At 39.3% G+C, this 12,436-nt stretch overlaps 1 protein-coding gene across 1 annotated transcript in view; it reads left to right on the top strand.

The window, feature by feature from the left end:
• The window catches only part of TMEM123 (transmembrane protein 123), a 73,303-nt gene that overhangs the window by 14,116 nt on the left and 46,751 nt on the right, over positions 1 to 12,436 (top strand). The window contains exons 5-7 of the mRNA XM_065944467.1: positions 2,428 to 2,487; positions 6,186 to 6,251; positions 9,993 to 10,052. Of these exons, the coding sequence (XP_065800539.1) occupies positions 2,428 to 2,487; positions 6,186 to 6,251; positions 9,993 to 10,052 (186 nt within the window). The remainder of the gene's footprint in view (positions 1 to 2,427; positions 2,488 to 6,185; positions 6,252 to 9,992; positions 10,053 to 12,436) is intronic.

Here is a 12,436-nt window from a genome sequence, read left to right as displayed (position 1 = left end):
CACGGACTGCAGCATGCCTAGCTTCCCTGTCCTTCACTGTCTCTTGGAGTTTGTTGAAATTCATGTCCATTTAATCAGATCACTGATTAATCAGTGATTAATCCATCCAATCACCACATCCTCTGTTGCCCCTTCTTTTGCCTTCAGTCTTTCCCATCATCAGGTTATTTTCCAACGAGTCAGCTCTTTGCATCATGTGACCAAAGTATTGTAGCTTCAGCATACATCCTTCCAATGAATATTTAGGATTGTTTTCTTTAGGATTGACTGGTTTGATTTCTGTGCTGTCCAAGGAAAGAATCTTAAGAATCTTCTCTGGCACCACAGTTCAAAAGGATAAAATCTTTGTGTTCAACCTTCTTTATGGTTCGACTCACATGTATAAATGACTAGTGAATAAACCATAGCTTTTACCTGATAGACCTTTGTTTGCAAAGTAATGTCTCTGCTGTTTAATAAGCTATGTATAAAGTGATTGCCAGACTTCAAAAGCCACCATAATGCGTAGCGAATTAGGACATGAAATAAATTTTTAATGAATCTGTGCCTCTTTATGAACTAAACTTAATTCCATTTAGTGTAGTATTTTGTTGTAATACTTTGTCTTTTTTTGTCAGTTAAAGCATCCGACTCCTTGTACTTAGATGGTCTAAGACATTCTTTATTTCAGTGCTTGCAAACAGTAGGTACTTCATAAGTATTTTTTGAAAAAGGGTTAAGAGGTCTTAAAGCTAGGAAGAGCTTAGAAAGAAGGCAGTTTCTGCCTTCCTCAAACCAGAAGGAAAAATGAAAGCATCCGTCATAAGGAGTGATGACATCAGGGAGAGAAAAACAGAAGGCTCTTGTAATCTGGGCAACAGGAAGACATGGGGTAATGGGGATAAGTGGGTAGAGTCTAGATATGCTTTGGGAGTGGAACTGAAATCATTGCTAATGGATTGGATGGTGGAGTGAGGAAGAAGGAAGAATCAAAAGATAACTTCCGGGAGTTAGGGTTCAGCATCCAGCAATGCAATAGCTGGGAACATACGGGCAGAAGCAGGTTCATTGTAGAAAATCAGCACTTCCGTTTGGCACGCTCATATACATGCTTTGGAATCAAACAGCCTGGTCCACGTATGAGAATCCGTCACTTACTGGCTGGGTGGTCAGAATCTACCTGCAAGGCAGGAGACCCTGGTTCGATTCCTGAATGGGAAAGATCCCCTGGAGAAAGGGATTGGCTGCCCACTCCAGTATTCATGGGCTTCCCTGGTAGCTCAGATGGTAAAGAATCTTCCTGCAGTGCAGGAGACCTGGATTCGATCCCTGGGTTGGGGAGATCCCCTGGAGGAGGACATGGCAGCTCACTCCAGTATTCTTGCCTGGAGAATCTCCATGGCCAGAGGTGCCTGGTGGGCTACAGTCCATGGGCTCGCAAAGAGTCAGATATGACTGAGCAGCGATGCACAGCTGGGTGGTCTGTGGGTCTTTGTCACTGCCCAGCTGTGTTCCTGTCACTGAATTGTTTTGGGGGTTAGATGGGCTAATGCAGGCTACATGCACCCCACAAGGCCTGGCATGTTTAAGCCCTTCATAGTATTGGCAGTTATTTGGTACCTTCTGCTAAATACATCTAAATACAAGTCTACTGACCTTGATCTTTTTCAGGTTTAATCTTCACACCATAGCTTTGGGATAAATGAATTATGGTTCTAGCAAGAGGAAGAAATTTGCACACAGAGTAAATATAGCTCCGTCAAAATTGTTATTGCTTATTTTTCTTATACTTTGGAGGTTTTTTGGGTGGGGGAGGCCTTCTTGTGAAAACTACACAATAATACACTTGCTCGCCTCCTATGTAATATATGTGTTTAATCTTCCATTATATAAAGGTTCAGGGTGAATAATGTACTCTAAAAAGTTGCTTAACTGGAGTACAGAATTATTCGAAACTCTTTCCAAATTTTAAGGTACTAGTTAAAATTCAAGGAATTATATCAAGAAGGCTTCCAGTTTGATGTGAAAACCCTAAGCTACTTCATCTTTTCTCCATCGTATGAAGTTAGACATCGTGGTATATAAGACCTGGGCACTCATTAATAGTAAGGATGGTCCATTGTCCTCAGAAAACCAGAGTTGTCAGTAGTAGAAATTTTTCATCACCACATGAGCCATGTATAAACTATTTTATCAGTGGCTGGAACATAGTAAGTACCTGGTAATTGTTACATTAGCTATATGTTTTCTGTCTTAAAATATCCAGTGGTACAGATCTAGATTTATGAACAGTTTCAAGGCATGTTTTATAGAAGCAGTGGCAAATGTAGAACTTTCTGTGGAATAATCTTCCCTCCCACCCCTCAGAGCCCAAAAGAAACATATTGCCAGTATCATTAGTTAAGTATTGATGTCCTTTCTTAACAGAATATGTCTTTGTTTTTATAGGAGCTCCAGGCCAGAATAATCCTCAGCCTGTACAAAACTCCAGTGGTAACAACCAAGGAGGTGAGTTTAAAAAGGTCAGAAAATGGATTATCCGTCTAGCATACATAAAGTAATATCAGCTAGTCCAGTACATGTAAGCTGGTACACTGACTGTCTTAACTATGATTTGTTCATTTGTAAATACTTAAAGCCTCCCATCAAAGGCTTCCCTTAGTAGGCATCAGGAAATGATATTTCACTAGATTCATCATCTTTCTCAGTCTAGCAAAGTTGTGAGTAAATTCTAAAAGTATTAATAAAAACATACTGGAGTTTGTTAGTGAGGTGAAGCTCATTTTTCGGTGTGACATTTTTGGCCTATGGATATGAACTGAATTCATAAATCTGCTGATCTTGCTGGTAGAAGAAATCACTTTAAGCTGGTCAGCCATGGCAGCCTTAACTTGCCTTGGTGGACTTTAAGAAGACCCTGCTTATATTTCACCCATCCATTAGATTTCAGTCTACCCCGTTGCTTCCTTATTGAAACAGTAGATGAGGCCCTTTTCTTGTGCTTTTAGTTTGGGACAGATGGATTTCTTCCTTGATTTTCTGAATTAACATGGAAGGATAGGAATCAGACTGATGTTATAAATAATTGTACCATCAACACATGTTTCTACTAAGTCATGTTTAGTTTATTTCTCACCACCTTTTTTAAGAGTGACAGAGGTAGAAATTTAAAAAGGTACACAGATCCTGTCTCTGGTCCCATTTTTTCTACTTTTATTCAACAAATATTAATAGTGTGTCTCTAATGTGTGAACACAATACAAAAGGGGCCGAGGTCTAACTTTTGGAGTTTTTGTTTGTTTTTAGTTTTATTTTGTTGTTTAAACATACACATAACATAAAATTCAGTTTTAATCATTTTTAGGAGTACGGGTGACATTACGTACTTTCACAGTGTTGTGCAATATCATGGATATTTTTATTAATTTTTTATTGAAGTACAGTTAATTTACAATCTTGTATTAATTTCTGCTGTCCAGCAAAATGATTTAGTTATATACATTTATGCATTCTTTTTTATTTTCTTTTCCTTTGTGGTTTATTCCTGATTATTAAATGTAGTTCCCTGTGCACCATTATTTCTCAGTTTTATATGTAATGGTTTGCATCTACTCACCCCAGAGTCCTAGTCCTTCCCTCCCCTTAGAAATCTTGAGGTTTCCTTGGAAACTCTAAGTCTGTTCTGTATGTCTGTGAGTCTCTTCCTACTTCATAGATAGATTCATTTGTACCGTATTTTAGGATTGACATATAAGTGATTTGTTCTTGTTTAATCAGTAAGTTATGTCCATCCGCCTAATCAGTAAGTTATGTCCATCTGCCACTGTGACCCCACGGATGCAGCATGCCAAGCTTCCCTGTCCTTCACTGTCTCCTAGAGTTTGCTGAAATTCATGTCCATTTAATCAGATCACTGATTAATCAGTGATTAATCCATCCAGTCAACTCTTCCTCTGTTGCCCCGTTCTTCTTTTTCCCTCAGTCTTTCCCAGCATCAGGGTCTTTTCCAGTGAGTCAGCTCTTTGCTGCAGGTGACCAAACTATTGCAGCTTCAGCATGTCTTTCCAATGAATATTAAGGGTTGTTTTCTTTAGGATTGACTGGCTTGATCTCCTTGGTGTCCAAGGGACTCTTAAGAATCTTCTCCGGCATCACACTCAAAAGCATCAATTCTTTTGTATTCTTTATGGTCCCACTGACATCTGTATATGACTACTGGAAAACCATAGCTTTGACTAGATGAACCTTTGTTTGCAAAGTAAATCTCTGCTTTTTAATATGCTATCTATATAGTGATTGCCAGACTTCCAAAGCCATCGTAATGGGTAGCCAATTAGGAAATGAAATTAATCTTTAATGAATCTGTACCACTTTATAAACTTAACTCCATTTAGTGAAGTATTCTGCTGTAATACTTGGTCTTTTTTTGTCATGTAAAGTACCCGCCTCCTTGTACTTAGAACGTCCAAGACATTCTTTATTTCAGTGCTTTATTTAAGGCATTTCTGCCTTCTCCCTCAAGCCAGAAAAAAGAAAAAAGGAAAGCATCTGTCATAAGAGTGACAACATCAGGGAGAGAAAAACAGGAGGCTCTGTAATCTGGGCAAAAGAAGAAGAGAAGGGGTCATGGGGATAAGTGGGTAGAGTCTAGTTCTACTTGGGGAGTGGAACTGAAATCATTGCTAATGGATTGGATGGTGGAGTGAGGAAGAAGGAAGAATCAAAAGATAAGTTCCAGGAGTTAGTGTTCAGCAACCAGCAATGCAATAGATGGGAACATGCGGGAAGATGCAGGTTTATCATAGAAAATCAGCACTTCCATTTGGCACGCTCATATACATGCTTTGGAATCAAACAGCCTGGTCCACATCTGAGAATCCGCCACTTACTGGCTGGGTGGCCAAAATCTGCCTGCAAGGGGCAGTAGACCTTGGTTCGATTCCTGGGTGGGAAAGATCCCCTGGAGAAAGGGATTGGCTGCCCACTCCAGTATTCATGGGCTTCCCTGGTGGCTCAGATGGTAAAGAGTTCACCTGCAGTGCAGGAGACCTGGATTCGATCCCTGGGTTGGTGAGATCCCCTGGAGGAGGACATGGCAACTCACTCCAGTATTCTTGCCTGGAGAATCTCCATGGCCAGAGGTGCCTGGTGGGCTACAGTCCATGGGATCGCAAAGAGTCAGACATATCTGAGCATCTATGCACGACTGGGTGGTCTCCTCTGGGTCTCCTGTCGGTCTCCCGTGGGTCTTGTCACTGCTTAGCTGTGTTCTTGTCGCAGATATCTTAGGATGTTAGATGAGTTGATGCAGGTTACATGCTCCCCAACAAAGCCTAGCATGTTTAAGCCCTTCATAATATTGGCAGTTATTTGGTACCTGCTGCTAAATACATCTAAAGACATAGTTGACTGCCATTGAGCTTTTCCAGGTTTAATCACACCGTAGCCTTCTGGGATTAAGGTACTATGGTTCCAGCATGAGAAAGAAATTTTCTCACACAGTAAAGATCACTCCATCAGAATTGTTATTGCTTACTTTCTTCGTACTTGAAAGTTTCTTTTTGGGGGGAGGCCTTCTTTTCACAAAGTACACAATAATATGCTTGCTCGCCTCTGATGTAATATATGTGTTTATTCTTCCATTATATAAAGATCCAGGGTGAATAATGCACCCTGAAAAGTTGCTTAACTGGAGCATAGAATTCTTCCAAACTCTTTCCAAATTTTAAAGTACTAATTAAAAATTCAAATAATTATATCAAGAAGGCTTGCAATTTTACATGAAAACCCTAAGCCACTTCATCTTCTCTTCCATTGTATGAAGTTAGGCATGCTGGTGTACAAGACCTGGGCACTTGTTAATAGTAAGGGTGGTCCACTGTCCTCAGAAGAGCAGAGCTGACTGTGGTAGAAACTCCTCATAACCACATGGCCCATGTACAAACTATTTTATCAGTGGCTGGCACATAGTAAGTACCTGGTACGTGTTACATTAGCTGTATGTTTTCTGTCTTAAATAACCCAGTAAAGAGATCTAGATTTATGAACAGTTTCAAGGCATGTTTCATAGAAGCAGTGGCAAAAGTAGAACTTCCTGTGGAAAAATCTACCCTCCCACCCCTCAGAAGCTGAAAGAAACATATTACCAGTATCCTCAGTTAAATATTGATGTCCTTTCTTCACAGAACATTTCTTTGTTTTTATAGGAGCTCCAAATCAGAATGATCAGAATGATCCTAAATCTCCAGAAAACTCGAAGGATAAGCAAAGAGGTGAGTTTTAGAAGGTCAGAAAATGGATTATCTGTCTAGCATACATAAAGTAATATCAGCCAGTCAAGTACACATAAGCTGGTACACTGACCTGTATTAACCATGATTTGTGCATTTGTGAGTACTTAAAGCCTACCATCAAAGGCTTCTCTTAGTAGGCATCAGGAAATGCTAGTTCACTGGATTCACCGTCTTTCTCAGTCTAGCAAAGTTGTGAGTAAATTCTAAAACTATTGATAAAAACATACTAGAATTTATTACTGAATTTTGAACCACCTTTTTAGGTATGACCTTTTATGCTCTGCCTATGAATATGAACTAGAATTCATAAATCCGCTGATCTTGCTGGTGGAAGAAATCACTTCAAGCTGGTCAGCCATGGCAACCGTAATTTGCCTTGGTGGACTCTAAGGAGACCCTGCTTATGTTTCACCCATCAGATAGATTTCAACCCACCACTTTGCTTCCTTCTTGAAACAGTAGATGAGACTTTTTTCTTGTGCTTTTAGTTTGGGACAGATGGATTTCTTCCTTGATTTTCTGAGTTAACATGGAAGGATAGGAACCAGACTAAATGTTATAAGTAATAGTACTATCAGCGCATGTTTCTTCTAACTAATATTTAGTTTATCTTTTCACTGCCTTTATTAAGAGTGACAGAGGTAAAAACTTAAAAAGGTACACAAATCCTATCCCTGGACCCGTCTTTTGTACTTTTCTTCAACAAATATTGATTGAGTGTCTCTAATGTGTGGACACAGTACGAAAGGGACCAAGCTCTGACGTCTTGGTGTTTTGGTTTGTTTTTTGTGTTATTTTATTGTTCAAACGTACACATAACTTAAAATTCACAATGTTAGCCATTTTTAGGTGTACAGGTGGCATTAAATATATTTGCAATGTTGTGCAATGTCATGGAGATTTTTTATTAACTTTTTACTGAACTACAGTTATATTACAATGTTGTGTAATTTCTGCTGTCCAGCAAAATGACTTAATTATATACATGTATACGTTCTTTTTTATTTTCTTTTCCATTGTGGTTTATTCCAGAATATTAAATGTAGTTCCCTGTGCACCTTTGCTGTTTCTCAATTCTATGTGTAACAGTTTGCATCTACTAACCCCAGACTCCTAGTCTCTCCCTTCCCTTGGAAAGTTTGGGGTTTCCTTGGAAAGCCTAAGTCTGTTCTGTATGTCTGTGAGTCTGTTTCTACTTCAAAGATCAGTTCATTTGTGCTATATTTTAGATTCCACATATAAGTGATTTGTTGTTGTTTAGTTACTAAGTTGTGTCTGATTCTGTGACCGCGTGGATTGCAGCATGCCAAGCTTCCCTGTCCTTCACTGTCTCCCGGAGTTTGCTCAAACTCATGTCCATTTAATCAGATCACTGGTTAATCAGTGGTTAATCCATCAAGTCCCATCATCTTCTGTTGCCCCCTTCTTCTTTTGCCTTCAGTCTTTCCTAGTATCAGGGTCTTTTCCAGTGAGTCAGCTCTTTGCATCAGGTGGCCAAAGTATAGTGGCTTCAGCATCAGTCTTTCTAATGAACTTTGAGGATTGTTTTCTTTAGGATTTACTAGCTTGATCTCCTTGCTGTCCAAGGGACTCTTAAGAATCTTCTCTGGCACCACATTAAAAAGCATCAATTCTCTGTATTAAGTCTTCTTTATGTTTCAACTCACATCCATAGATGACTACTGTAAAAACCTTAACTTTGACTAGGTGGACCTTTGTTTGCAAAGTAATGTCTCTGCTTTTGATGAGCTATGTATAAGTGATTGCCAGACTTCTAAAGCCACCATAATGGGTAGCCAGTTAAGAGATGAAATTAATCTTTAATGAATCTGTGCCACTTTATGAACTTAATTCCATTTGGTGAAGTATTCTGCTGTAATAGTGGGTCTTTCTTTGTCATGTAAAGCATCTGCCTCCTTGTACTTAGATCGTCCAAGACATTCTTTATTTCAGTGCCTGCACACAGTAGGAACTTCATAAGATTTTTTCAAAAAAGGTGATGAGATCTTAAAACTAGAAAGAGCTTAGAAAGAAGGCAGTTTCTGCCTTCTTCCTCAAGCCAGAAAAAAGAAAATAGGAAAGCATTTGTCATAAGAGTTACAACTGCAGGGAGAATAAAAACAGGGGGCTCTTGTAATATGGGCAGAAGAGGAAGACATGGGGTAATGGGGGTAAGTGGACAGAGTCTAGATCTACTTGGGGAGTGGAACTGAAATCATTGCTAATGGAATGGATGGTGGAGTGAGGAAGGTGGAAGAATCAAAAGATAACTTCCGGGATTAGGGTTGAGCAACCATCAATGCAACAAGTGGAAACATGCGGGAAGAAGCCGGTTTATCTTAGAAAATCAGCACTTCCATTTGACACTCTCATGTACACGCTTCGGAATCAAACAGCCTGGTCCACGTATGAGAATCCGCCACTTACTGGCTGGGTGGCCAGAATCTGCCTGCAAGGCAGGAGACCCTGGTTCGATTCCTGAATGGGAAAGATCCCCTGGAGAAAGGGATTGGCTGCCCACTCCAGTATTCATGGGCTTCCCTGGTGGCTCAGATGGTAAAGAATCTTCCTGCAGTGCAGGAGACCTGGATTCGATCCCTGGGTTGGGGAGATCCCCTGGAGGAGGACATAGCAACTCACTCCAGTATTCTTGCCTGGAGAATCTCCATGGACAGAGGTGCCTGGTGGGCTACAGTCCATGGGATCACAAAGAGTCAGACATGACTGAGCAACGATGCACAGCTGAGTGGTCTCCTGTGGGTCTTTGTCACTGCCCAGCTGTGTTCCTGTCACTGAATTGTTTTGGGGGTTAGATGGGCTAATGCAGGCTACATGCTCCCCACAAGGCCTGGCATGTTTAAGCCCTTCATAGTATTGGCAGTTATTTGGTACCTTCTGCTAAATACATCTAAATACAAGTCTACTGACCTTGATCTTTTTCAGGTTTAATCTTCACACCATAGCTTTGGGATAAATGAATTACGGTTCTAGCAAGAGGAAGAAATTTGTACTCAGAGTAAAGATAGCTCCGTCAGAAATGTTATTGTTTACTTTCTTTGTACTTGGGAGGTTTTGGGGGTGGGGGAGGCCTTCTTGTGAAAACTACACAATAATACACTTGCTCGCCTCCTATGTAATATATGTGTTTAATCTTCCATTATATAAAGATCCAGGGTGAATAATGCACCCTGAAAAGTTGCTTAACTGGAGCATAGAATTATTCCAAACTCTTTTCAAATTTTAAGGTACTAGTTAAAAATTCAGGGGATTATTTCAAGAAGGCTTCCAGTTTGATGTGAAAACCCTAAGCTAGTTCATCTTTTCTCCATCGTATGAAGTTAACCGTCCTGGTGTACAAGACCTGCGCACTCGTTAATAGTAAGTGTGGTCCACTTTCCTCAGAAGACCAGAGTTGTCAGTAGTAGAAATTTCTCATCACCACAAGGCCCTTGTAGAGACTAATTTTTCAGTGGCTGGCACATAGAAAGTACTAGGTAAGTGTTACATTAGCTATATATTTTCTGTCTTAAAATATCCAGTGATACAGATCTAGATTTGTAAACAATTTCAAGACATATTTCATAGAAGCAGTGGCAAAAGTAGAACTTCCTGTGAAATAATGGACCCTCCCACCCCTCAGAGCCCAAAAGAAACATATTGCCAGTATCTTTAGTTAAATATTGATGTCCTTTCCTCACAGAATATTTCTTTGTTTTACAGGCGCTCCAAACCAGAATAATCCTCAGTCTGAACAGGAGTCCAGTGGTAACAACCAAGGAGGTGAGTTTAAAAAGGTTAGAAAACAGATTATCTGTCTAACATACATAACGTACTATCAGCTAGTCCAGTACATGTAAGCTGGTACACTGACCTGTCTTTAACTATGATTTGTTCATTTGTAAATACTTAAAGCCTCCCATCACAGGCTTCCCTTAGTAGGCATCAGGAAATGATACTTCACTAGATTCATCATCTTTCTCAGTCTAGCAAAGTTGTGAGTAAATTCTAAAAGTGTTAATAAAAACATACTGGAGTTTATTAGTGAGGTGAAGCACATTTTTCAGTGTGACATTTTGGCCTCTGCCTATGGATATGAACTAGAATTCATAAATCTGCTGATCTTGCTGGTGGAAGAAATCACTTTAAGCTGGTCAGCCATGGCAGCCTTAATTTGCCTTGGTGGACTCTTAAGAAGACCCTGCTTATATTTCACCCATCAGTTAGATTTCAGTCTACCCCGTTGCTTCCTTATTGAAACAGTAGATGAGGCCCTTTTCTTGTGCTTTTAGTTTGGGACAGATGGATTTCTTCCTTGATTTTCTGAATTAACATGCAAGGATAGGAACCAGACTGATGTTATAAATAATATACTTTTATAATTTATAATTTTTTATAATTTATAAAAATAATTTATAATTTTTATAATTAATACTACCATCAACACATGTTTCTACTAAGTCATATTTAGTTTATCTTCTCACTGCCTTTATTAAGAGTGACAGAGTTAGAAACTTAAAAAGGTACACAGATCCTGTCCCTGGACCCATTTTTTCTACTTTCATTCAACAAATATTGATTGAGTTTCTCTAATGTGTGTACACAGTACAAAGGGGACCAAGCTCTAACTTCTTGGAGTTTTTGTTTGTTTTTTGTTTTATTTTATCGTTAAAACATACACATAACATAAAATTCAAATGTTAGCCATTTTTTGGTGTACAGGTGGCATTACATACTTTTACAGTGTTGTGCAATATGATGGAGATATTTTATTAATTTTTTATTGAAGTACAGTTAAGTTACAGTGTTGTGTAATTTCTGCTATCCAGCAAAATGACTTAGTTATATTGATATACATTCTTTTTTATTTTCTTTTCCATTGAGGTTTTTTCCTGAATATTAAATGTAGTTCCTCTGTGCACCATTGTTGTTTCTCAATTCTGTGTGTAAAAGTTTGCATCTACTAACCCCAGACTCCTACTCCTTCCCCTAGCTTGTAAACCTTGCGTTTTCCTTGGAAGCCCTAAGTCTGTTGTGTATGTCTATGAGTCTCTTCCTACTTCATAGTTTCATTGTACCATATTTTAGGATCCATATATAAGTGATTTGTTCTTGTTTAGTCACTAAGTCATGTCTGCCTCTGTGACCCCACAGACTGCAGCATGCCACGCTTCCCTGTCCTTCACTGTCTCCTGGAGTTTGCTCAAACTCTTGTCCATTTAATCAGATCACTGATTAATCAGTGATTAATTCATCCAGTCACCTCATCCTCTCTTACCATGTTCTTCTTTTGCCCTCAGTCTTTCCCAGCATCAGGGTCTTTTCCAATGAGTCAACTCTTTGCATCAGGTGGCCAAAGTATTGTAGCTTCAGCATCCATCTTTCCAATGAATATTGAGGGTTGTTTTCTTTAGGATTGACTGGTTTGATCTCCCTGCTGTCCAAGGGACTCTTAAGAATCTTCTCTGGCACCACTGTTCAAAAGGATCAAATCTTTGTGTTTAGCCTTCTTTATGGTTCGACTCACATGTGTAAATGACTAGTGAATCAACCATAGCTTTTACTAGATGGACCTTTGTTTGCAAAGTAATGTCTCTGCTTTTTAATAAGCTATGTGTAAAGTGATTGCTAGACTTCTAAAGCCACCATAATGCATAGCCAATATGAGATGAAATTAATTTTTTATGAATCTGTGCCACTTTATGAACTTAATTCCATTTGGTGAAGTATTCTGCTGTAATACTTTGTCTTTTTTTGTCACTTAAATCATCCGCTTCCTTGTACTTAGATCGTCCAAGACATTCTTTATTTCAGTGCTTGCATACAGTAGGTACTTCATAAGTATTTTTTGGAAAAGGGTGAAGAGGTCTTAAAACTAGAAAGAGCTTAGAAAGAAGGCAGTTTCTGCCTTCTTCCTCAAGCCAGAAAAAAGAAAAAAGGAAAGCATCTGTCGTAGAGTGACAACAGCAGGGGGAGAAAAACAGGAGACTTTTGTAATCTGGGCAACAGGAAGACATGGGGTAATGGAGATAAGTGGGTCGAGTCTAGATCTGCTTGGGGAGTGGAACTGATATCATTGCTAATGGAATGGATGGTGGAGTGAGGAAGAAGGAAGAATCAAAAGGTAACTTCCGGGGTTAGGGTTGAGCAACCAGCAATGCAACAAG

Source organism: Muntiacus reevesi, chromosome 9, assembly GCF_963930625.1.
Source record: "Muntiacus reevesi chromosome 9, mMunRee1.1, whole genome shotgun sequence".
NCBI classification, from domain to species: Eukaryota; Metazoa; Chordata; class Mammalia; order Artiodactyla; family Cervidae; genus Muntiacus; species Muntiacus reevesi.
Note: the sequence above shows the minus strand (reverse complement) of the source record. Positions and strands in the feature narration are given on the sequence as shown.